Below are 25996 nucleotides of genomic sequence, written 5' to 3' on the forward strand. Positions count from 1 at the left end.
CAGTAAGGCGCGTAAGGACACTAAGCTGGACAAGATCACCGAGCAGTTGCAGAAAATGATTAGTGAAGACCCAAGCTTAGCTAATTGTCTTAACTCTAACGTTGTTGAGCTCCTTGTTAAAATTATCGAAAATGATTGCTATACGTACATCCAGTATCAGGCGTTAAGAATCCTCCAGCGTAAAAAGTATTATGAGTACTGAAGGACGAAATAAATCAGCAGGCAGTTCCAGTCCTGGAGAAGCTTATGCGGGAATTTGATTATAAATGTAATGAAGCTGTGTACACATCGACACATTAAGCTTGTGCATCATCCGATTGTATAAAAGTTATTGTTAATTGTGATGCTCAGTAAGTTGCACTGGATTTTGTTGCCAAAGTTTTGTAAAATTCAGGTGTTGATTTGTTGTTTGGTTAATTTGGGGGGGGGGATTTTGATTAGCTTTTTCAGTTTTCATTATATTTTCATTGCCTGTCATTTTTGTCGAGATTGTTAAGTAACCGGTCGCTCTAAAAACATTAAGATGTTAGAGTAAGGCCCGAACAAGATCTTATACTCTTCAACAGAGATCACAAACAAATAATCTAAATCCTTCTCATATATTTTATCTACTAGGCAACCGGGTATATAAATATTAATGAAGACAGATAAAGAGAACACAAGTATAAATGGAGAACACATTCAGGCATGTATTACCGGATCGGATCCATCAGCAATTCTACAGAAGTCCCTGATGTCGACGGTCTCTGGTGAATTTCTGTCGACGGTCTCTGGTGAATTTCTGGGAGCTCCACAGGAGCGCGACAAAGAGGACAATCTAAATGAGAGTACAGCCACATATCTATGCAGGGAGCATGAAACGAATGCTTGCACATTGGAAGTTGTTTTACTTCTTCCCCTTCTTCAAAAATCGACAAACAAACAGGACAGTCCTGATTATCATATCCTACATGAAGTGAATCCTCTCCTTTTTTGTACTTAAAACTTCTTCCTAAGTTGATCCTAGAGTTATCTACACTCCTACTTAATGACGAAACTCCAACTGCTAAATCTGTATCGTTCAATCGTTGTCGTTGATTAGCACACCACTTTACGATGATGAAGTTGTAGATTGCTAGGACTAACGCGGAAGCTGCCACCACCACGAGGCCGTAGTACAGCATAGGAAGGCCGGTCTTCGGCTGCAGAGAAGGCGGTGGTGGAGTGGAGGTGTAGGGAGGATCCCATATTCTCATGATTGTTATCTAGCTATTGTGGAATGAACTGGGTGACAATGATGAATTAAGGCGAAATGTTATTCGTTAATTGTACAATGTACTAGTGTATAATGGAATGCTAACATTCATGCCGTGTATCTGAAGTAGTCTGAAATTATTAAGTGTAGGAAGCTGAATCAAGGGGTAATGCAGACAAAATAGTGTACAACGTAGAATGATTTATTTCTAAAAGAAGAGCAGTGCTGGATATTCCAAATTGGTTTCCGATTATTTTCCTTTCCTCAATGACTTGATACGACAGGCGACACTTGACACATTTTTATTTGTTTTTTTACCCTCTAGAATACTGATTTTTTTATTAAATTTCAAAATTAATGTGAATACTTAATAAATGTACAAAACAATCAGTGGATAATTAATAATAAAATATTTAACAGTAAAATTTATTAAAACAATTGATGTTCTACAAGAAAAATTAACGTTTCAAACACAAAATGAGTATAACATGGTATAATTTAATATTTATATGTTATAGAATACTGTATATGTGTATTCGTTATTATAATAGCATCTAGATTTAAAGTTTTGTTACAATATCATCAAATCTGACGATACTTGGCATACATTTTTTTTACAAATTTCATTGTCAGGTCAAACAAAAAACTACCAACATATGTATTGCAATACAATAAAACTGGACAAAGCAACCGGTTCAAATGTTCAAGGGATGAAGAAGCCTATTAAAATATGCCGAAAAGCATTAAGAATGTTAAGAAAAGCTGATTCTTAACTTACAAATAAACACGATCTACATGCTATTATAGTCGGATTCTGTCTACATTGCAGGTTGCAGCAAACACCTAATTGCCTCAGGCTAAGAAATTACAAGTTGCCTACTTTCGGATAATGAAAAAGGAAATGTAATATATAAATTCTAATAAACATTCAATATATGCTATTTTTGGATCTGTTAAGACATTTTAAGTTTTTAACTGAATAACCACATTTAGATTCATATGCTAGAAAGTAAATAGATATGTTATCTGGAGTACATAATAAAATTGACCAAATTTGGGTTATTACATTTTCTTTGTCCACCAGCTTTAAATCTGTTTATAACTAGGTACAGGGCTTCTAGGTAATAATCCCGTACATTCTATGAGCGTCCAGGAAGGAATTCATGTAATCATGTAGACAGCAAGTAAAAGGTTGAACAAAGACTACATACAATGCATTGAATACTTGAGCATCATGCTGTGTCGCGCTCAACGTCAGCAGTAAGTCAGTAATGCATACTCCATTGGCGGCGGCGGTTAAAAAACCGAGCTCGACTTGCATGGACATCACGAGACGACCTTTGCACAGGCGGTGTTCCCTCTGACAGATCGAACCAAGAGATATTTCCCTCCAAGACAAGGATTATCTGCATCATTTTCATCAGTTTGTTGTCACAAGGTACACAAAAAAATATCAGTAAATGTAAATCATGGATACCTCACTCATTCGTGGTCTGCGCCAATTAGGGTAACGGATGCATGCAGCAGCACATGCAACCATAGAAGCCATCTCTTCACTATTATAATCCCCTTGTAGTCGAGGATCGGCAAGACCATGAAAATCTTTAGTCTCCAGAGCTTCAGTAAGCAAAGGCCTGGCCTGCAAGCCCCAAACAAACATAGCACCATTATAAACAAAAAAGGATGCATATAAATGCATCAAATGTGAGATTATCTATGATTAGCGAAGCGCCACGCAAGTTGGAGAATTATAAACAGTCCATGAAATGCTGATTTATGATATTTCCATGGTCATTTCTTTTGGCGACAAATAATGATATTTCCATGGTCATTTCTTTTGGCGACAAATAATGAGCTACTGATTCAGAAGAAGTTAATTGCATTGTTGTACCCATGGAACTAAAGAACCATTTGTTGAAGAATCATTTTTATTGAGTGGGCTGCGGCCAGTAATAAGCTCCAGTAGAATAACCCCGAAGGCGAATGCATCTGCTTTAGTTGATGCTTTCCTTCTTGTTGCATACTCTGGAGCAAGGTATCTGCATACAGTGAACATGAAAAACGAGAGCTTGAGACTGCATATAGCTCTGCCTATGCTATTAATTTTGTCTTCTATTTGGTTAAATGGATCAGGTGAATAGTATTGGTATTGGGATTTAAAAAAAAACAAACTAAGAAAACTAGAGATGGGAGAGAAAGATAGAGGGAATGACAGGAACCTCGGTTTTGTTCAACCATTCTTAGGAGACTGTCAAAGATAAAAAGAGAGGCAATATTTTTTGACTAAAATAACACTGTAACCTTAAATCCAATGATGCATAAAAATACATATGAATGTAACATTATAACATACAGGGCATACATTGCAATGAAGTCACCGGAAAACAAGAAAGCAAAGAAATCACCGACCTAGAATTTTCAACAGCCCCAATAACAATAGTGGTATCATCATCATCGTCGTCGTCATCATCATCATCATCATCATCATCATCATCATCTTTAGGACGACGTAAGGTCTTGGCAAGCCCAAAGTCAGAAATCTGAATGAAGATACCAACTTTATAAATAAAGATAATAATTTCAACATGGTTATTAAGAAGACCTTAAGAAAGTAACCAGTGTGCTCAGCACATAAATATTTATGCACTAACAAGATCAAGTTCTAAAAGTTCATAATAAGTACCAAGAGGTTCCTTCAGTGTTAGCTAATTGCTACTTCACAAGATTATTTGATCATCCATATTTGTACTTTGATTATTACCTTAGCCTCAAAGTTTGAGTCCAGAAGAATATTCGATGCCTTCATGTTAAGGTGAAAAATGGAAGGATTGCCTGCAAGAAATATTATACTCATTACAATATGGTTTAGTAAAAAAAATACACAAAAGCATAGCACTTGAGAGATTACGCATCCCATTGATAAAGTGTATGTTGTTTAGTTACAAAAAAGATATATATTTTAAGCTGGCAACAATATACATCTCCTGGAGCACAAAAATAACTTGCTAATACTTCCCCTTCCATGTCACATGTACACATGGAGAGGTCAACGAAAAGAGCAAAGCCGACACAAATCAATATAAACTGAAATCATTAAATGCATGTAAAATTGCAGGATTGACTTTGCTTACTAATTAGGTATGTTTACAATACAATGTCAAGTTTCCAACTCAACCCTAAAGCAAAAGTTGTTATAACAAGGGCTTCATATGAAGGAATGATGGCACTCACAGTCTTCGTGGAGATATGCCAGTCCCTTTGCAGACCCAATAGCAATTTTCATTCTAGTTGCCCAATTCATAACAGGCTGATCTTTGCCTGAAAATATTTTAAAGTGAGAAAAATTGTAGTAGGCATCTCAAAATAAAAGACTAGTACCCGGTGTATACAAAAATCTTTTGCAGAATCGAATTGTTATCATATAATATATAAATGAGAAAGAAAGTAAAATCCCGTAGCGTGTCATTTAAATTAAATAAGAAAATTAAATAATTAAAACGAGTCTCGTAACGAGTAACCTAAGACAGGTCCCATCATATGAAAAGATCGGAGAGAAGAGAGAAAAAGAGAGGTAAACCATCCCCACAATGCATGTTAAAATAATAATAGCAATCACGCAATGCACAAACTCATTTATGACACGGTTCCACTGTAAATGACACTTGTTTTTACTGTAATCCACGCAATGCGTGAATGACACACGCACACACACAAAAAGAAAGAGCGATAACCAGAAACCATATTTGCCATATATACATAAATAGTATATAGTATATTCTAAAACATTTGCGAAGCAGGAAGCCAATTTTCTATATAAAATCTTTAAGGTTATACTTGAATGCATGTCTTCATGGAATATATGCATGTATACATGCTAATTAATAAAAAAAAAGTTGGTCATCTGAAACAATAACAGAAATACAATTAGAAAACGTGAATCATAAGTAGCAACTTTTTTGGTTGTTAATAAAATAATATAGTCATTAGTATAATTACGGTGACATGAATGAATGACAAAATAATTAAACCTTACCATGTAAATGGAATTCCAAATTGTTGTTTGGAATAAATTCAGAAACAAGCAATCTTTCGACACTTGACACGCAGTAACCAACCACTGAAACAAGATGTTTGTAATGTACTCGCCTAATACTTTCCACCTCCTGTTGAAATACTTCCCGCACGCCTTGCCTACTATCCATCTTTAGCCACTTAACTGCAATTCTTCTCCCATTCGGAAGAACACCTTTGTGGACAGATCCAAATTTACTTTCCCCAAGAAGATTTGCTTGTGAGAAACATTTAGTTGCTAAGGATAGTTCCTGAATTGTGAAATCTCCACCACACAAAGGTAAAACAGGAGTGCCATGGACCTCAGTATTAGGTGAAGAATTTGGACTGTTGTTCAATCGAATTGTTGGTGGGATAACATTCCAAGGCATAGGGTTACCATGAACACCTGGTAAATATAAAATCTGTGGCAATTGCTGAGGTGATGGTGCATTATGTAGTCCGTCTGAAAAAGAAAACCAGAATAGATACAAAAACATTAAACCTTCAATAAATTTGAAAATTAATGTTACATTAAAAAAAAAATTAAGCATCAACTTCAAAATCTGATTGACACTTCTTATGATGCACATAGCTGTACAGTCTTAGTTGGTGTGCTCCGTGGATAGTACATTCCCTGACATGCATAAAGAACACAATAATATGCTTCTTTTAATAGCATAATTTTGTTAATCAAGAATACTTCTTATTACATGAGAATTATATGTTAATGTTGTTTGTCTGAGATTTGTTTTATCGCATATATGTACGAGCATGTCAAGCTGAGATCGCCAAAAATATATTAATTACAACACTATATATCACTCTCATTTCAATCAATATCTGATTTTTAACACATGATTCGGCATTACAAATAATTGCTAGCAGTTTCCCCAACAGATCACATAAGGTTACTAAAAAGTTAAATAATTAATAAGGTATATAAATCTCACCATTTGGTTGTGGCGTCGGAAATTTATCAGAATCTAAAGGAACAACATTTTTCCTTTTCTTGTAACAAATTATCAAGACCAAAATAATCGCAACGAAAATAGCAGCTACCAGTATTCCAATAATAATAATTTGACCATTAAAGCCATCCTTATTAGCTGATGCTTCATAGTTAGAATCTAAGAACACCGCAATTGACCTAGGTGGTGAAAAAGGTACAGTCAATACTCGAGATGGTAAAGGCTGTGGAGGTGTCAAAAGTGCATCAATCTTGGAGGGTGGCAAATGTATATGTGAGGGTAGCTGTGGGACTAAGAATGATCTGAGGGTAGGCTGAGACGTAGGCGGAGGTGGGGTGATGACATTTTCTGCAGATAAAGATGAAGATGGAGACATTGTGAATGAAGGAAGAAGGTTGATGGAGATAGTTCTAGAGATAAGGAGGAGATTAGCAATTGTATACTGAGTAGACCCAATATCTCTATGTATACTCGAAAAAATAATTTATGTATATCTTTGTAGATATTGTAGAGGATACGCTTGTAGCAACTCACTATGTATATCTCTTGCCTTGAGATATTAAAATTTAATGTACACGGGGCCTTAAAATGACAATGAGCCAAAAGTATAGTACCTAAGAAAATCTACAAGAACTTGAGCAGATACTAAGGATATATGCATATAACCATCAGCCATGGGGCCCACTGCTAAGATGTGTAGATATAACGTGAAGAGTCCAGCTAAAGTTGTGAAAGTAACAATTATTATGTGTGTTCTTATGTATTTAAATGCATCATCATACACATTTCTAATGCATCTTATTTATGTTACAGATCTCAAAGCGATATTGTCTTTACTCTAAATTGTAATCATATATATCTTGCCATCAATGGATAGAGACAAGCATACAACGAAAGAAAGAAAAAGTGGTATTGAACAGGCAAACCAGATGGCTTGCTCTTGCACATAGATTTTGCCATCAAAAAAGAAAAAGAAATTGCAGATTCTCGTGGCACTCATTTTTTTGGGCCAATTAACGTTTCTAAATAAAACTGATAACTTAATATTGGTAACTAGTGTTAGTGAATAAAACCAAGCAATCACAAGATTATGCTAATCCCATATATACCTTTCAAGCGAAAATGAGATTTGTAGTTACATTCACATAATGATAACACAAACTATTTCGAGATCAACATCTCATTTTTGAAAATTAAATTAGATATCGTGCTCAAACAATGATCAGATGAAAATTTGTATACAATTTCAATAAAAGGCCATAGATACAAATAATTCACACCTTTGGGAAAAAAATATAATTATAATCTATATCTTGAAACAAGGCTAAAATACAATACATATAGAATCTAAGAGATCATAACTTTTGTGAAACAAATTATCATTACTATAATAATCTGATCAACAGCTAGCACTATACAATTATAAATTTCATCATTTGAGACACCCATTCGAGATCTGAGTTGGATCCTTCTTGATGAAGATGGACCCTTTTAGTTTCTTGTAGTCGAATCCAAAATGTATTTTAAGGTCCCTATACAACGTGTTTTGAAAATCATAATTGTGATTTATCTCAAAAATATTAATTTATAGAATTTAAGTCCATATGAATAATTAAAATTTTTAGATTACAAAAATACTAGAATATGTAAAATTTCATCTATCACTAAGAATCCTAATTTAGTGTCAAAGTCCGCGAAGCTGTATCCTATTTCAGATATATATCAAGGAACCTAATTGTTTCAGAACTAAGAATTTGGCACTTGGAACTTCAATAATAGTTACGCACTTTCAAAGTCACCGGGAACAGGGTCCCGAAGCTTCGCAGGAATAACCAATTTGACCAAGGTGATTAAGCTTGTATTGTCAATACTCGAGAACGTTGACAATGCAAAAAAAGTGCATCTCTTTGAATTCGATGGCATGAAAGGTAACAATTTACAGCGGTGATGGTGTGAGTACTTAAGAACTTATCCACAACAAGTTTTATGAAGTAGATGGTTGTAAGGTGGCGAAAATGCGTAGGAGAACACTGTAGAAGGCAACATTGCAAACTGAGGAAGATGGGCTAGCGCAAATCCCGAATAAAAAGAAACAAAATCTAAATAAATAGTTCCTCATCGAACCTAACATTCCTCTCATTCAACCAATTAGTATACTCGAGTCACATTCCGAAAACAATGTCAGTTTAATTACGCAAACATACATTTCTTAAAACAACGGAACGAAAACTAAATATTTCCCAATGCAGGCTACCTGTTCGAGAAAAGTCCCGAAAGAACTATTCGAAACAATAACTGCCCTACGCTTCAGCAATCGCTACACAACTTTCTCATATCATAAAATTGTCCTCTAAAACAACTAAAACATCATCATATACACACATATGTAAGTATATATATGAAAAAACATGGAGATTTGTGTAAATCATACCATTAGAAGTGGTTCAAATTAGAGGATACTGAGAAGAGTAACAACTTGACCCGCATATACATACAGATATGTGTATGTATATGCTCCAATTGAACATTGGGATTGATGAAGAAGAAGATTGAAATGATGAAACCCTAGAATCAGTTAGGAGCTGTTAACTCGCGCCATTTTTTAAGTAGAAATAATTTCCTTTTATTAATATTATAAAATAATAATTTTCTAATTTTTTATTTATTCATATTTTTTGTATTTTGTTTTATCATTTTTTTATTTCGGCATTGTTATTAATTATTTGGTTTTTTATATAATTATTCGGGTCTTTTTAACAACATTGAAACTTTAAACTGTATTAATTCTATAGATCTCTATTCACGTCTAAAATATGAGTCGTGTTGGCCCCAAATGTCACTTTTTTTTCATTCAAATGACCCTCACAATGTCACTTTTGAAATAATTGACCTTAAATGTCACTCCAAAACGGAGTTTCGGTTGAAATTTTTGTTATTAATAAAAAATGTAATTTCGTGTTTCGTTTTCAACATTTAAAAAAAAAATGAAAACGCAACTTCAATTCATGTTTAGGGGGGCAAAACGCAACATCAAGATGAGTTTTTCATATTAACTCATTTTGGATCTGCGTTTTAGTTTTTTTTCCGCATCGTGAGAAAAACTCGGTTACAAATAGTGTTTTTACGAAAAACTAAGTTTGAAACCCCGTTTTTATATCGATAAACAAAAGACGAGACTGCGTTTTTGACCGAAACAATTTCCGAAATTGCGTTTTCATCAAAAACACAGTTTGAAACCGCGTTTTTAAACAAAAACTCAACACGAAACTGTGTTTTTCGTTTATTTTGAAAAATTTCAACCGAAATCCCGTTTTGAAACGACATTTGGGGCTAACAATTTAAAAAATGACATTGAAGGTCATTTGACTCAAAAAAGTGACATTTAGAGCCTTTTTTTTATAGATTGTACGTATCGTACATAAAAATTTTTAGATTTAGATTCGCAATAAGTGATACTAACATATCCATCAAATTATAAGTCCTTTTAAGATCTATTAATAATATACTCTTAGATATGTATTTATATTTGAAAGTTTGAATATCCACATTATTTGATTAATCAAAATCTTCCAGATTTTGACTATTTTTTGAAATTAAAATTAAATATCAACATATTTTGACCGATTAAAAAACATTTTCAAGCTGAAACCCGAAAATGTGGAGTGGGAATATAGATGCAAAATTGGAACTTTTATTGTAAAATGGAACATCAAGATACAACAGGGGTCCTGGAGTTTAAGTTTCTAAGACCAAGATCACAAGAACTCAGAACTCTAAATTTACTCTCATTGTATTGAAATGACATGAAGAAACTAACAAAATCTTCCTTGGGCACCAAAACTTGTTTAAATTAAATGTCTAGGCCATGCCGTAGCTAGACAAAGCCGATTTGAACACCTTTGAGAAGGCGAAGGAAGAGCTCTCATCATCTGCTTTTATCTTCAACTGTGCTTTACAGGACGATGAGTTGATTATACACTCGACGAGGAATAATGATGGCTCTTCTGATTTTTGTGCAAAGAAGAAGAACTTGAAATTTGGGGATTGACCACCTGAGGCTATGCACTGAATGGAATGGCCCTGCATGTGATGTAGAAGGGATTGCAGATTTGATAATGCAGCCACTCCTTGTGGACTTATGGAGGCTTCCTGAAAAAAACGTTGACAATTATATCAGCTTTAGCAGGTCTTCTGAATGAAATGACAGAGTGAAGACTCGCAAATTTATTGTCTTTGCATTTGTTCAGTAAAAGGAATTCCAGAAGTACCAGTTTTAGAAAATAACTGGCAATGACTTCGCAACTCATAAATCAAGAAAACAAATGCTTCCTAAATTGTTTTTCCTAATTAAAAAATTTAAATCTTTTACCCTAAATTGCTCTAAATGGTTGCATGGTGCATCTGAAATTAAACTTTTGCACAAGCACACATCACCTTACAAGTGATTATTTAAAAAACAAAAAATACAATTTGGGGGATAGAAGAATCTAGACGTAAAATGAGATGTGTCACAGAGTTCAGTAGCTGGATAAAACACAAGATTATTTATGAGAAAAAACAAAAGTGAATATACATTTTGGAATGATTCAAGCATAATGAAAGAGGAAAAATAGCATGGCAATTGCTGAATGCAAACATATAACTGAAAATATAATAAGAGATGGATTAAGAAAATGCATTCACAGAAGAAACAGAAACAGTAAGAAACCTCTGATAGGGATACAGAAAGTTGCCTCCATTTCTGCTGAAAAGTGTTCGGATCAAGCACGGGTTTAGCATTAAGCTTCAATGCAGGGGCAGGAGTAGATGCAACTGACAGTCCTAGACCAAGCAGATCATCAATGACCGAGCTAGTCTGTGAAGATTGTGATGGTAGTTGGGGTTCTAAAGATACAAGATCTGACTGAACCTGTGAAGGAGCCAAGGATAAGGAACCATCATATGCAGGAGCATTATATGCAGAATCATTGTTACTGAGACCCTTGTCTTCCTTCTCTGAAGCACTTAGAAGTAGATCCTTGTCATTGGCCTCTACCCTCTGGGATGAAACTATAGTTTCTGCACCTTCAACTCCCATAGACATATTCCCGAGTTCTTCTGAAAATGCAAAAGGTCCTCGGTATTCTTTATCAGTAAACATGTAGGATGGCTGCAAAATATAGATTGTCAGCTAAGTTGAGTAGAAATGAATACGAGGGGAGAGACACAGATGGAAAGAATTTAGATGCCTTCTGGTATACAACAGATAGACTATTAAATTCATCAAATATCCTGTCCTTTATTTCGCTACTTTGATTGTCAGCGAAGACTGAAACGGCTTGTTTTGGAGGATCAACAATTCTTTCTGCTATAAATACTTTATATTGCAGAAGCCTGTAATAGAATAGGGCTCTGTCATGAACATCCTGCAACCAATTAAAACGGCGTCTAAGTAGTCCCACTAGCTACCATGTAACAATGTGTGAACTTATTTAAAGTTGTATAAAACATTTGCACCTGATGGAAATCGGCAACACCAGCTGCCAAGGCAGCTCCAAGGGCCTGCTGGGTCTCTGGGGGTCTTTTGAAGAAACATTTCACCACTGATGTAAGCAGGTGCAGACGGACCTATGTCACAACAGAATAAATTAGTAGAACATTGTGTCAATAAAACAAATGACATCAATCCATTAAGTCTACAATTTGCATTGCAAGGAAGTGAACGGGTGGGCCTGTTTGTTTCTTTGTTTTGGAGTAAAAAGGATGCAATTATAGAGAACAGGGTATTTAAAAAAAATCAGAGTTGGACTCGTCAGAGCAACATTGATATAGATAAAATAATTATAGAAATTTCAAATCAACCAAGTATATAGATAGATCGCAGAACCTACATTTCCTCAAACTAATGTGCAAGAAAAATAGGTGCAAAATGTAAATTTAGGAGGCAATACAAGTAGACAACAGCATAAATAGAAATGCAATAATACAGATGTAGTTGAAAAGCATTGCAAAGAAATCCAGCTCTTATTATCAATTCTATTTCTAAACATATTTAGAAAGTTGGGAAAGGGAGGCCCAAAAGATACTCACTAGCAAGTACGAAAGAAAATAAGGATTCAAAATGAAAATCATGAACGGCAAATTTATTACCTCTGCTGAGTCCTCGTCCTCCCAGTTTTCAACCAGACTTTCCAAAACATATGGGGCATCGTGCATGTCTTGAGCATACTCCCCTAACATCCATATCAGAGCTGCCTTGGCTTTAGGTTCCTGGATATTTTTGCTGCTGATGTTTCCAACCACTGCAATGCAATCACGACTCCATTGTGGATATTTTCTCAGAAGATCTTTTACAAGAACCTATAAGAAGAAATGTAAGACTATAAAGATTCAGATCTAGAAATATTTAAGTACATCACATGGCACTTTCAAGAATATAATCCGATAACTGGATTGCAGTTACCAAAGTTTCAGCTGTCACATGGTCCTTCTCCAAATCTAGAAACTGAAGCAGCCTGTCAACAATTGCATTAACATCATACTGTTGGAGGGCTATTTTCCCAACAGCCCGAATCGATTCCCTAGCCATTGGAATATCAACATTTGCAGCATATTCGCATAACTCTGTCACTGTATTGAAATTAAAAAAACTAGTAACTAGTAATTTGCAGAAAGCTTGAGATCAGATAGGAGACTAAGAATTGATAAACAACCAAGAATATTGCTATCACTATAGGAAAAACTACGGGAACAATATAAGAAACATTATTACCAATTTCATAAGTATTGCTCTCATTTGCCACGGCAGTCAACATCTCAAGCTTCAGTTTCTTAACATAGAACGGCTCGTTATACAGGCAATAGAAATGTTTGTAATCTGCAGAGAATAGCATTGGTGCACGCATGACCAATAGATGCAAGTGGCTCAATACTGCAAAGGACTGCTCCGGACTTCCTGAGCTGACTTGAGTAAGCAACGGTGCTTTGATGCGCTCATACACCTGATACAAGTCTATATCAGTTTATTTCAAATAAAAGGTGGACATCACTGCACTTACAAATAAAACTAGAGTTGCGAGATAGCCTACATATTATACCATCTATGAAACCCGTATATACTCACAATTGTTGTGTTCCTTCAACCATCCTTATTATATATCGAGTTTTACTTGAAGAGATTTGTATTGTGTTGTCAACTCTTAACATGTACAAGTACTACAATTTTTTCACTTCTTAGTTCTTACAGACGAAAATTCTCTTAGTTCAATAACAGAGGAACAACGAACAACACTGCCACAATAACAACAGTAATGAATCAAACTTTTATGTTGCATGTATGAACCATGTTATTAGGATTGTAGGGCTGGTTTAAAAGTATATGTTTTTTATATAGTTATCTCCTTTGTTCGACTAATCATATTCTCCTGTTGCAAAGTCCTTGGTGTATAGGAAAGGCCAAAACCGAATCTTTTGAGTGAGGGTAGATGGATGGAGCACTGGTCAAGAGTGAGAAAGAGAAAAGAAGAATCAGACCATCTCTCTAATGCGTACTAGAAAGTAGTAGTCTTAATCGGCCAACTAGAAACATAAATCACGCCCTTTCTCCTAGCTCTAGCCGTCCAAGTCCGCTAGGGCTTGTTCTTTGAGTGGAAGCACGGCGGTGCCCCTCTACAGGATCAACTATCAATTTTCTTAGGTAAAGAATGGACCCATTCTTCTTTTTTAAGAAATTGAAAGGGGAAAATGCAGGATATATATCTGAATGATACAAACAAAATTTTACCGCACTAGAAATCTAGATTATTATTATTTCCTGCTAGTATTTGAATCAGAAGCTAAAATGTAAATCGATCTCTCGATTAGGGAAAAGCAAACAAGCATGACTTAATAAACAAGGCCTTTTGTTGGGTCAAGCCAACATAAATATATTGATAAACCCTATGCGAAGAATCATTCCAAAACATAAACAATACGGTACCACCTAACTAACACTTTTATCATGGTGAAGGTATCTAACATAGCCAAAGTAAACTGAGCTAAAGAATTAACAATATAGTTATGTTGTACCTGTTGATGTACATCAGTCATATCCAACGTAAGTTGTAAAAACAACTTGATAGTTGCTAACACAACAGCACCGTTTGCATGTTGAAGTCTATCCTCGAGAAGATTCATTATGTCAAAAATTTCATTATGGTCTGGAGGTACATACTTAGACACCATTTCAAGAATAATACACTGTGCCCATTCATTGAAGTCTTTGATCCTGAACATGATCATAGAGAATATCTAAATCAAAAACAAAAAAATACAACGGCTTTCGAAGAGTTCAGTGACACAAGACATTAAAAAGATCAATAAAACAAATGCACTCAGTGGGCTTCCTAGTTTTGCTACAAGCAAAAAAAGAACTTAGTATCCCTGGGCGCCACAGGACTAAAAGCATATTTCACCAGTGGAATTCAGCATAAGCAACATGAATATACAAAATGACTGTTGACCTTAACGAACAATGTCATAAAGTTAATAAAATGCTTCTGGTTTATCTCAAAAGAGATGGACACTATGAAGACTTTGCCGTAAACTCTGATAAGCATGTATGTCAATTATAAGATGCAAGAAGATGATAATCATGGATGACGAGTGTTATAGCCTCCTCTGATTGCAATATTTTATGGTGCAATTTACATTGAAAGTTAGATCAGTTTGATCTGAGATATATCAACCAGGAGAATGAAATAACTAATGACAAATTATTATTTAAATAAAGATATAATGAAAGGCATACCTATTTAAAAAGTAATATATAACAGGCTTGCTAAGTAATGCTTCTCTTTCCCTTGATGCTTCTTCAGAAGTATTTGCCTCCAAGCTCCAAATCTCTTGTAGTGAAAATAAACAATTTGCAACCACCTAAAATGGATAAAAATTCAGAAGTTGGAAGGGTATATTGAAAAAGAATTAGTAAAGCAATTCCCCAAAGGAGCAAAACAGCAAAAGTAATTCAATATATGAAATAGAAAGATTATAAATTCAGCTGATGTTTCTCAAAATCTAAAACATTTTAGTAGACTACTTTGATTTGGAAGTGATGCAGCAATTAAAAGTATCAGGATTTAAAACTTGACTTATATTATGTGGCGTGGGGGTCTTTTAACAGTTGACACTAGTGTGATCTAGGTTTTATGAAAATTCCCGCACAAAACAAGTACGTAGTAGCAAAGAAGAAGGCCGTTGGAGCTAATTTGAGGACAATTTTAAAGTTCAATGTTTTGCTGCATTTATAACATAGGCAGGTAGTCATCTCTTTCTCTTGTTAATTCAAGCATGTTTATTTCGTATCATATATCAACAATAGGCATAACAAAGATCAATAGATCACTACAGTAGAACCTCCTAATTATCCATGGCACATACTCCTATAAATCAATTATACACTTCTATATTGATTTAGATAAATAATTGATAAAATCTGACCTGAGCATCTTGGTCATGAAGCATCAACTGTTTAAGTATGGCAGGGAAATCAGCATCCACGCACGTTGGAGCAGATATATGGTACAACTTCACAACCCCAATAGACGCAACCATCCTCACATAACTACTCTTATCTTTTAATCCCAATGCCAACGGCCCCACCAAGTACTCCACTAAATTCGGCACACGAAGCATACACAAACTCCTCAATGCCAATCCACGAATCATCGGATCCTCATCCTTACAATCCCTTTGAAGAAAATTAATTGTCAAGAGTGCAAGATCCGGATTGTACTTGGCATAATTCCCGACATACAAATAACACATTTTCTTCAAAACAATATCTGATGTTGCTGAGCACATCACCATTTCACTAAACACTGAGGATACATCGATCCCAATTGTCATGTAAGAGAGCACCTTCTTGAAAAGATCCCGCTTCGAGTCATCAGTCCCCGGTGCTCTACTCCCTGCCAACTGCCTCAGCTGCAATTTCACGTCCACAACATCTCCTTTCCTGAAAATAGACAAAACCACCAGTATCAGACCAAGGCCCTGCTTAGCTTACCTTAACAAAGTTACTTGTCACTTAAAAACAAATATTTTAACCTATACGTAAAACTAATCCGCTCCGTTATAAGGTATCATCTGTCTGGATAGTTGATATTGAATAACTCAAATTATTATAAATTACCAAGAATTGCACGTTCTGGATGTCGAGTCACAGAAATACAATTAATGCATTCCTACATTATTTAAAATTCAACTTATAAGTCCGTTTTAATTCATAATTCGTTACTCAACACACAAATCAATTAAAGTTGATTCTGACTTATAACTTCTAAGTAATTTACGCTCGTAATTTTAAGTAAGATAGCCAAACATGCCCTTACATTTCTTTGAGCTCCTAACTCCCTCCTGCTAATTTACATTCTACCAAATGATATTGAATTTCGCGTAACAAATTCAACACAATTAACAGTAATAAAATAATTACATATAAACATTCAATTGTGGTAACTATGCAATGTATAATCTAGCACAGAAAAATGCAATAAAGTAGACTGTCATTTAAATTACATTTACACAAAAGTTGAGAGAGAGAGAGATTAGACAGTCATTTCAATTATAAGTACACAAAAGTTTACAGAGAGAGGGAGGGGGGGAGAGAGGGAGAGAGATTAGACTGTCATTTTAATTTTAAGTACACAAAAGTTTACAGAGAGGGAGGGAGGGAGGGAGGGAGGGAGAGAGAGAGCGAGAGAGAGAGAGAGAGAGAGAGAGAGAGAGAGAGAGAGAGAGAGAGAGAGAGAGAGAGAGAGAGAGACCCTGAAGGTTGAGAAGGAGAAGCAGATCGTTGAAATGGAATCATGATCCCTCAGCAATTCTCTTGGCAATTGAAATGAAACCTCAATTGTCTTGTAAAAAATCCTGTTTTTTTCTGTTCGAAATGCAGTGTTTTCTTCTGGAATCAGTATTTTATATGTATTCCTTCTAAAAAAATAGAAAAGATACTATAATTATCAAAAAAAATGAAAGTGTTAAAGAATTAAAGGTTCCCACAAAAGACTGTTGGTCAGGGAAGAATGCAATGAACACTCTGCAATCTTCACCCAAGAATCGTTCACCTCGTCGTCTGCATGACGAATCTCAGGTGTTACAGTTGCAACAAATTGCGCAATCAAGGGCTCAAGGCTGTTCGGAAAGTGTTTTCCGATCAAACTCTACTCAGATAATAGATAATGTAGAAATAATCTTCGAATTGCAGCACCAAAGTTTTTTTTGACTAATTTGGTATATATGCTTTGCAATTGAGTATTTGTTCTAACAAATTTCGGTGGTGAGCGAGAATCGAACCCAAAACCTATAAAAGCCCTTAACCACGAAAACCTGAGATAAAAGCCCTTAAACACGAAAACCTCAAATCTACTACTGTCGACAAAGTACTGTAACCATCATTTCTTCTAATAAACTCTTGGACCACCAACAATTACAACTAAACTATGATTGAACTTTGAAGGACGTTTGCATGATCGAGGTGTTGCCTAGTAAAAGATAAATTTCATATACAGTATCTGTTCAGATTCTACACCAATGAGTTCCCGTAGCATGAAGTAATTGTTGCAATCGTTCCCTCTCCGAGTTGTACCGTAATGGGTTAAAAACTACATTTCTTATACTTGAGGGTTAAAAAATACATTTCTATACTTGAGGGTTAAAAGGTACACCTCAATATAATTTTAGGACTAATAGATATAATAAATATATAAAAAATGTACATTTTCACCCTCAAGTTATGATAAATATACCTTTTGAGAACGGTCAAAAGGCTAAAGGGTACGAAATCTGGGGGTTAAAAGGTACGGGTTCAAATATTTGGAGCTGATGGATATAATGATATATACTTTAAGGATCAAAAGTCATTTAGCCCAAGAATAAAGATATCTAAGATATTGTCATTGTTACATGTAGAAAGCAATGCTAGGTCATTATATGCACTTCATCACACGCCTTATGGATATCTACATTTTGCTTTTACATACCACCCTCACTTGAATCCTAAACATTTTACAAGGTACATTTGAGAACATAAAATGGAAAACTAGCACAAATTGCTTCATGTACAACCACAGTCAATAAATAATAATTTAAAAAAAAAACTAAGAAGTGCCCTGCACGTTGTCATATTGAATTGTCGTTCTTGTGCTCTGGCCGTTCATTTCATTTACAATAGCATTCCCGTCTGCCGTTAAATCGTTGCAATCAACTTCTTCTGCTAACCTAAACTTGAGTATTTTTTGTAGCTGAGCTACTGGTTTGACTTGCTTACTTGCAGCTTGATTTGGGTCTTCTATGCCTATGCCGGCGAAAAGGTTTGCTTCGGACGGTCCCGTCTCCACATGGACCACCGGAGAGGGATCTGGAAGAAGAGTCAGATGGTTATATATAATAGCATATCCACAGAAGTAACAACAAAAGGTTTAAATGAATTCTCGAAATGCATGTGAATGGCTTTTCAAAAGGTAGGTTTCATCATCTTCTTACAATTATCCTTCACATGCATGATTGCTACAATGAAAAAAACACAGAACTCCCACTAATTGGATGTGGCAAGTCAAAAATACTACAAAATTACGTATAAGATGAGGAGGATGGTCATGATCCAACAAATACCCAGGGGTTGATCTATGCTAGGCCCAGGGCTAAGCCCCCCAGTTACATTTTAAAATTGTCATAATAATATTATGTCCAACTATTTGTATGTTACAGCATGCTCTCACTAGAATCATTGTTTTGAGCACATATGTTGCATAATCAGAAAGAAAATTAACTTACCACTTTCACCGAAGACAAGGCATGTACCAATTGTTTCTACATATTCTCCTACCTGCAAGCACAACTAGTACCGTAATTATCAACCACCACCAGCCTAAGATGGTCATATATAGGCTACAAAATTCAGGAGGAAGAATAATAAATTAAAGGGTGCATATTCTTTTCGACAAGGTGGGTATGATGTTATTTGATCAGTCATAGATTAGAGGAGTATCGTCATATTCGTGAATCAAACAAATAAGTTCATACATGTGACACCACTGCATTTTCACTGTAACTATAAATTTACTTTCTTAGCATGATGTGACAGACAATAATACACAGAACTAACTTTTAAATGCTAGCGACATGAGAACATTGGAAGGCAATATGCTATTACAGCTCCTAGTTGCCCTCTTTTTTTTAATTCTCCTGAAAAAAATTACTTGGTTCAATGTCCAGTAACATGTACTATGATACAAAGTGCAAATTAACTGTCAATAAACATACAAAACACTGACATCATCCTTGGGAATGATACTTAAGGGTTTGTTCTAATTTACAATTATAAATTAGAAAGAAAACTTTAATTTAATATAAGTTTCCAAATAATTAGATTTCTAATAAAACATGGCAAAGATTAGCATAATAGTAAAGAAATTGTCCGATGTTATGCAATTCATTTACAGGAAAAAACTTAATATTAGAAGTAAGCAAAAACAGAGTTAGAAACTCTGAACAGCATCATAAGGAGAAGTCAAATAGATATTCAAAGCATACAAAATTTCAACAAGTTTACCAAAAAAATAGATAAACCAATGTATGAAGATTATCCTTGTACATTTTGTTTTTGTCGGCCGTAACTCACCAGTTTCAATTTGTTGTTAATAATCAAGGTAGGGTTCATGGTGTCCAAACCCTGCAATTTTACGATAAATCCCACTGATAGAATAAAGAACGAGATAGAAATAAGCAGTTAGTGAAGACAACAAAATTAATATCCGAGACCTAAAAGCCACTTCAAAGGAAAATGGTGCCACAATCATAATAGTCACAAAAAAAGGAGCTTCACAGAGTAAAGAAATCAGAGATGTAACAGTGTTTCCATAAGACATAAGAAAACTGAAACAAAAGAAATCTGAGAACTGTTTGTTCTTCAAGAGATTAAGTACATGTATCACGATTTTCGGGTTAAAATTAATCTGCAGTAGCGCATTTTGCACTAAATCTGAACTGGAGATCTTTGCTAGTAGGTGACTAGATCCCTCAAATCATGAACTGATGTGGTGATTTAGAAGAATTATATCTTCTCGTGAATGATGATGAATCAAAAAATAACAAAAATAAAATACTGTGAATTTTTACAAAAACATACGGATAGGACATATGGTGCATTTGGCTGGATGTCAACTTGTTCAGAAACAGCATTCAGATCAAGTAGCACAAACTCTTCCTCAACCTTCTCAGAATCATGAGGTATGGACGTTGTCTCCATTACCTGTGAAAAAAACATGTTGTCAAACTAGAGTTTAAAATTACTATATCCTCTGAACAGTGAATCAAAAAAATTACATATGCAACTAAATTTAGTCCTAAAGCATTTACGTGACTAGCTTGCAGCATTGGAAAAGAAATGGTCACAAATATTTTACATAAAAATAGAAAAGAAGTCACGAAAAAAGCGCTTTAGCTTGGCGATAATAATCAGTCAAATGTGTTTAAGTGCAGTGTGAACTTTGAAAATTTGGCAACTTATAGCACAGGCCAATGCAAACTTGTGCTACAACTCAATTGTACATACAACTACAAACATTAGTATGCAAAGATGAAATAGGCACCGTTCCAAATGAAACCTACTGGTAAATAGATCCATGATATTCCACTTCCAATTTACTCATAATACGTTGTTTTTGCAGACCACGAATCCCAAACTATTTCTTAATGTCTGTAGAAGCAATATGAACCCTAAATCATGGTATAGATACTAAATCTATTCCAAAGAGGCAAAGACTGTAAAAGCTAAGTTCGAATTTACAGCTACAAAACAGTAGAAATGTAAGACTGTCTGATCCATCATACTTCTCGCTGTACACTGTCAGAATAACCTGGCAGGATCACACCTCAGTTTAGGAATTGACATTGAATATAGGTTATACAACTACAAAAACCCAATTGTTAATTTATACATGACTCTTATCATAGTCCATAAACATGCAAAAGCACATTCCATGACTGAAAATTGAAGCAAGATTATTAGCAAAAGGGCTGGTAACACTTTCAATTCCAGCCAAAGTACAACAAATTATGTTTGCATTTCACAATCTTGAAACTATATGCTTATGATTGTTGAACCTCTATAAATTCATCAAGCCATATTAGTTATTACAAATGAACACTAAAACGTGTTTCAATGATCCTAAATGCTTAACAGCTATAGTTCAAATTCATAGCAATATTCTGTGAGAATGTGTGATCCATAATACTTCTCTCTGTACACTGTCAGTACAGAGAAACCTGGTGGGATCATACCTCGATATAGGAAGCTGTTGTATGCCGCTGATACTACGAAAGCCAAAACAGTTGCATTACAATCAATATGTGTGCGTGTGTGTCAGTTTTGTGTTTAGTTTTGTGTTTGTGAATAATTTAGCAACAGCTTCCACATATTATAAACCGCTTCCTTATGAAAAAACTTAACAAGTTTTGTACCAATACAGAATTTATTCAACAAGCTATGACTACCCTTCTGGCCTTCTCGATACCATCATACTATCTTACTCGTATAAACTTTAATTCTAATATAACTACTCATAGCACGCTAATCCTTGTGGACAATATAAACTACATACAAACAACATAACAAATTACTAGACACGTAATCAATATTCATAATGTGTAAGAATTTGAAACAAATAATATATAAATTGCAATAAACTATCCCTGCGTGTCTTTATTAACGCTATCATCCCTAAAACCAAATTTGACTTATAAATCTACAAAACGAATCTTAACGATATAAATAAATTACGTTAAATTACGTTAAATTACGTCAAAGAGTTTGAGAGCTTTCGGTTCTCCGCTCCTTATATCCCTTAATCTCCTTCTCAGTATCTGTATCATCCACAAAAAGACACAGCAAATGTAAAATGATTAACTTGATGCCACGTTAATTCTTGGCAGGAAGATACATATCAAAACATCTGCCACACACGTAGCCACAATACGACATTTAAACACACAACACATCTATCATTCTAAGCGCCTGGGTTAGAGTTGGCTACCACAATCCACAAATTTAAATATTGTACAAATCTAGCACTTCTATGGTATTTCGATATATCGTTCACATACAAATTTGTACAGGCAGCACATGTAGCTAGAACTAGTCATATAATGAGAGAGTGAGAGAGGGAGGGAGGGAGGGAGGGAGAGCGAGAGAGAAGGAGAAAGATGGAGGGAGGAGGGAGGGAGAGAGAGAGAGAGAGAGAGAGATCCGTGCCTATCGGAGGTGGAGGGGGGAGCAGCGGCGGCGTGAATTGGTGGGTGGTGGTTCTCGATGGTGGGTGGTGGTGCTCGATGGTGGGGGAGCGTGAGGGTGATACATAAGTTCTGTGTTTTCTGATTTGAAATGTTAACATTTGTTGGGCTGGTCTTAATTTAATGGATTGGGCCTGGATTTCTAGTTTTCAGGCAGGATATTTCTATCAGAACAGCTCTTTCCGTGTATATATACGGGGATAATTCAATATAAACCAATTTAGAAATTAAATAATTTTTAAAAAAAAATTAATTTGAAATATAACAAATATAGTATGCAAATCGATGGTTGAGAGATGTAGAAAAATATAGCGAAATCGGATTTTAGAAAAAACTTACGGTTTGGCGTGAAAAATCAAATTAAAAACAACGGGGAAAAACTGAAATTGGGTTTGATAGGTTGAGAGTAGTTGGCTGAGGTTATTTAAGGGGACCACTAGATTAGGTAAATCTAATGGCTTTAGATTAGTTTTTAGTTTTTATTTTAATTTTAGTTTATATTTGATCATTTCCCTATATATATACATATATACATAAGGGCTACTCCAACATAAATCAATTTTTGAATATAAATTATAAATCAAATAATATTTTTTTAAAATTACTTCAAAATATAAAACATATGGTATGCAAGCAGATTGTTGAGAGATGGAGAAAAATACAGTAAAGTCGGATTTTTTTTAAAAAAAAACTTACTGTTTGACATGAAAAATCAAATTAAAAACGGAGTAGAAAAGCTGAAATTGTGTAGGAGGTGTAGATTAGTTGAGTGAGGTGCTTTTAGGGGGGCCATTAGATTGGATTAATCTAATGGCTTAGATTAGTTCATAATTTCTATTTTAAATTTGGTTTGTATTTGATCATGTCCATATATATATATTATTATCTATTTATGATACCTGTTTTTTTGTATACGCGAAATTTACTGAATTAGCCTTAAAAGTTTTATTAGACTTACTAATCGAATTATAATAATAAAAAAGAAATAAAAATCGTTTTCAACTTAACACGTTAACTTTTTTATTTCTCTCAATTAAAACAAATTCTCTAAATATCACGGACATTGCATTTGCACGGTTCCTTATTCATATAATTCGATTAAGAGCACAATTTCATGATCATAATATAAAAAAATAAATTAGATAATGCAGTGGAATTTGTATCTCAATATTTCAATGATTATTGCATACAATTGGGATTGAAGTGGAACATTCAGTTGCCCATGTACACACTCAAAATGGTCTAATCAAATCTTTCATTAAGAGACTACAACTGGTTGTTAGACCTTTACTTATGAAAATAAATTTACCAAATTCTTTCCGGGATATGCGATATTAAACGCAATTTCTTTAGTGCAAGAAATCTTGTGGAATGCAGTCCCCATGTCTCTTTATGACCCGCACAATCAAAGTGAACTTGAAGTTATCCACCTCAAGAAGTAGCAAACAGATTAACTGATACATTTGTTGATGTCAAGACAGTGACAAAGTCACATATACCAGCCGTTAATGTTCCCTCTAAAATTTAACTTTCCGCTGAAGAAAAAAATCATGTTAGCAAATGAGTCCAAAGCATGCCAGAAGCGTGGTAGGCCCATTGGATCCAAAGATAAAAATCCAAGAAAAACGAGGAAGTTTGATAAATGAGTCGGTACATCAAATGACATCATTTCAAAATTGATCATGGAAGAGACGTCTTCAAAAGATGATCAAGCACCTAAAATTGTTGACAACGAAGAGATCTCGGTAAACTATGTCATTTTAGGGCATATGTGGAATAGAAAAAAATTGTTATGGATGATATATTTGCATATACAGCTGCTCTTAATATTATTGAAGAAATTGAGGATCATTAATCCATATCGATCTACGAATGTAAGCGAAGAAAATATTGTCCAAAATGGAAAGATGCGATTGACACCGAATTGAAATCACTTGAAAAACATTAAGTTTTTTGGACCAATTGTCAGACACCCGCAGGTGTGAAACCCGTCGGTTATAGATGGGTATTTATGCGCAAAAAATGAGAAATATAAAATTGTGAGATACGAAGCCCGACTTGTGAAGATACTGATTATGAATATTCATCGATGAATTGAGGGAAAATTTATATATAAAAAAATCTCTTGGATAATTGAAATGAAGTATAAATATCTATGAGTTGAACAAGAAGATCATAATCTATGAATGAAAGTTCATGGATTAACTAAAAGAATTGAACAAGTCCTGATGCGGAGAAAGACTATTCAAGATGGTCACATCAGAAGTTCAAGGTAGGGAACGAATAGGATTGCCTACATGACAATGAGTAGGTGCCAACAAATTTCACTGATTATCCTAACTCTCGTCATTATCCATCTCAGGATGATCCCACCTCTTCTTCTTCGTAATTTCATGTTTCAAATAGTTTCTCTTTCAACATCATTTTAAAATCGCTTACTAACTTGACTTTCGCACGTATATCTGTCATTCCAGTGTTTTACCTCGAAGACCTTACTCAGAAATATTCCAAAAATATTTGTTAAGCCGGTAGTTGCCTGCTACACGCATCCGTTACTAACTATAAGTGGCCAGTTCCCCCTGAGAACAGATCAAAGAGATCTCTTAGGGATCTCAATGCAGTCCATAAGTTCAGTGGCATGTGTGTGTAATTGAACATACGTTACCGAATATATTAGAGGTCTACGAGTATATATACGTAGCCTCCGACATCATATCTACCGAAGAATTCCGCTCTAGACTCATTGGTCTATCCTTTTTAAAAGGTTCTAAGATCGAACTATCGCTCATTGTAATCTTACGCCATTCAATTATAGTCATGCCATCAATTCTCGATGCTCTCGATCTCCGAGCTAAACCATCATAACCTTACATGGTAAGCACACTAATAATATCACTTAGTGTACTCGTCTTATGATAACATTCTTATATTACATTCAAATATTATGTAATAGAATTATAATCCTTAAGGATATATTGGACACTATCTCTGGTGAGTTTGTGATCAATACGATATTCCCATCCTCATTGGTAAAATGACACCTTCAACTAGTTTGCGTCAATAATCTCAATTGTATACTAATAGTTAGACTTTATGGTTCTTACATGTGATGCATCTTCATGGGCAACCTATAAAGAACTATGAGTAACCATACTCGTGTTATCACAATGAACATATGGTGTTGGTAATATCGTCTTTACCCCAAATGCCCTGGAGACTCAGCTCCGAGTTTTACATCCACATACTTGCCAAATCATGTATGATTCTAATTTTTCTCCTCATCATTCTGATAATCTCCAATGGTCCTATTAGTCATACTTTAATACCTCAAATATACACTTATCCTAACTTACACATTGAGGCTACATCCGGTAGTCCAATGATGAACTCTATATGAGCTCTTAAGAAATCTCGCATCTAGACAGACTCCTAA

At 34.8% G+C, this 25996-nt stretch overlaps 4 protein-coding genes across 12 annotated transcripts; all 4 read right to left on the minus strand.

Annotated features, from left to right (window-relative positions):
- Window positions 1–692: 692 nt before the first annotated feature.
- On the minus strand, window positions 693–1235 carry LOC141686495 (RING-H2 finger protein ATL52-like). Its single transcript, XM_074491529.1, has one exon. It carries the CDS (start codon window positions 1233–1235, stop codon window positions 693–695), a length of 543 nt encoding a protein of 180 aa, XP_074347630.1.
- Window positions 1236–2216: 981 nt separating this feature from the next.
- Window positions 2217–8845, minus strand: LOC141682595 (proline-rich receptor-like protein kinase PERK1). Of its 2 annotated transcripts, none has more exons than XM_074487287.1 (8): window positions 8687–8845; window positions 5268–5750; window positions 4466–4552; window positions 3996–4066; window positions 3644–3774; window positions 3126–3273; window positions 2712–2873; window positions 2217–2640 (listed from the first exon to the last, which is right to left on the minus strand). In XM_074487287.1, exons 2-8 carry the CDS (start codon window positions 5674–5676, stop codon window positions 2500–2502), a joined length of 1149 nt encoding a protein of 382 aa, XP_074343388.1. In that variant the 5' UTR covers window positions 5677–5750; window positions 8687–8845; the 3' UTR covers window positions 2217–2499. The 2 variants fall into 2 exon arrangements, with proteins under 2 accessions (XP_074343388.1, XP_074343387.1); XM_074487286.1 differs by lacking the exon at window positions 8687–8845 and adding an exon at window positions 6238–6833.
- Window positions 8846–9936: 1091 nt separating this feature from the next.
- On the minus strand, window positions 9937–17751 carry LOC141682579 (beta-adaptin-like protein A). 2 transcript variants are annotated; one of them, XM_074487268.1, is made up of 11 exons: window positions 17040–17750; window positions 15712–16228; window positions 15023–15147; window positions 14302–14500; window positions 13007–13235; window positions 12698–12864; window positions 12385–12594; window positions 11752–11862; window positions 11484–11660; window positions 10964–11404; window positions 9937–10404 (listed from the first exon to the last, which is right to left on the minus strand). In XM_074487268.1, exons 1-11 carry the CDS (start codon window positions 17081–17083, stop codon window positions 10114–10116), a joined length of 2511 nt encoding a protein of 836 aa, XP_074343369.1. In that variant the 5' UTR covers window positions 17084–17750; the 3' UTR covers window positions 9937–10113. The 2 variants fall into 2 exon arrangements, with proteins under 2 accessions (XP_074343369.1, XP_074343370.1); XM_074487269.1 differs by lacking the exon at window positions 11484–11660 and having other exon boundaries at window positions 17040–17751.
- Window positions 17752–18111: 360 nt separating this feature from the next.
- LOC141686830 (uncharacterized) lies at window positions 18112–22678 on the minus strand. 7 transcript variants are annotated; one of them, XR_012560817.1, is made up of 6 exons: window positions 22526–22678; window positions 22075–22137; window positions 20402–20524; window positions 19895–19968; window positions 19048–19099; window positions 18112–18631 (listed from the first exon to the last, which is right to left on the minus strand). XR_012560817.1 is itself a non-coding variant. In XM_074491912.1 (6 exons), the coding sequence occupies exons 3-6, from the start codon at window positions 20519–20521 to the stop codon at window positions 18372–18374; spliced, it is 495 nt and encodes a 164-aa protein (XP_074348013.1). In that variant the 5' UTR covers window positions 20522–20524; window positions 22075–22137; window positions 22526–22677; the 3' UTR covers window positions 18112–18371. The 7 variants fall into 7 exon arrangements, 4 of the variants coding, with proteins under 4 accessions (XP_074348013.1, XP_074348012.1, XP_074348015.1 ...); XM_074491912.1 differs by having other exon boundaries at window positions 19048–19111; window positions 19895–19945; window positions 22526–22677; XM_074491911.1 differs by having other exon boundaries at window positions 19048–19111; window positions 19895–19945; window positions 22065–22137; window positions 22526–22677.
- Window positions 22679–25996: the final 3318 nt, after the last annotated feature.

The sequence above is a fragment of the Apium graveolens genome, chromosome 9 (assembly GCF_009905375.1).
Source record: "Apium graveolens cultivar Ventura chromosome 9, ASM990537v1, whole genome shotgun sequence".
Taxonomy (NCBI): domain Eukaryota; kingdom Viridiplantae; phylum Streptophyta; class Magnoliopsida; order Apiales; family Apiaceae; genus Apium; species Apium graveolens.

What these genes read in the sequence shown, in the direction of transcription:
- LOC141686830 (XM_074491912.1), bottom strand. Translation starts at nt 20,521, where the DNA reads ATGGAGACAACGTCCATACCTCATGATTCTGAGAAGGTTGAGGAAGAG. An exon ending in ATGCACCATATGTCCTATCC is followed by an intron (nt 19,946 to 20,401) that starts GTATGTTTTTGT and finishes GTAAAATTGCAG; the next exon opens with GGTTTGGACACCATGAACCC. An exon ending in CCTTGTCTTCGGTGAAAGTG is followed by an intron (nt 18,632 to 19,047) that starts GTAAGTTAATTT and finishes CTCTTCTTCCAG; the next exon opens with ATCCCTCTCCGGTGGTCCAT.
- LOC141686495 (XM_074491529.1), bottom strand. Translation starts at nt 1,235, where the DNA reads ATGAGAATATGGGATCCTCCCTACACCTCCACTCCACCACCGCCTTCT.
- LOC141682579 (XM_074487268.1), bottom strand. Translation starts at nt 17,083, where the DNA reads ATGATTCCATTTCAACGATCTGCTTCTCCTTCTCAACCTTCAGG. An exon ending in TGACTGATGTACATCAACAG is followed by an intron (nt 13,236 to 14,301) that starts GTACAACATAAC and finishes GACTTGTATCAG; the next exon opens with GTGTATGAGCGCATCAAAGC. An exon ending in TTTCTGTATCCCTATCAGAG is followed by an intron (nt 10,405 to 10,963) that starts GTTTCTTACTGT and finishes CGTTTTTTTCAG; the next exon opens with GAAGCCTCCATAAGTCCACA.
- LOC141682595 (XM_074487286.1), bottom strand. Translation starts at nt 6,631, where the DNA reads ATGTCTCCATCTTCATCTTTATCTGCAGAAAATGTCATCACCCCACCT. An exon ending in GGCATATCTCCACGAAGACT is followed by an intron (nt 4,067 to 4,465) that starts GTGAGTGCCATC and finishes TATTTCTTGCAG; the next exon opens with GCAATCCTTCCATTTTTCAC. An exon ending in GCAGACCACGAATGAGTGAG is followed by an intron (nt 2,641 to 2,711) that starts GTATCCATGATT and finishes AAAATGATGCAG; the next exon opens with ATAATCCTTGTCTTGGAGGG.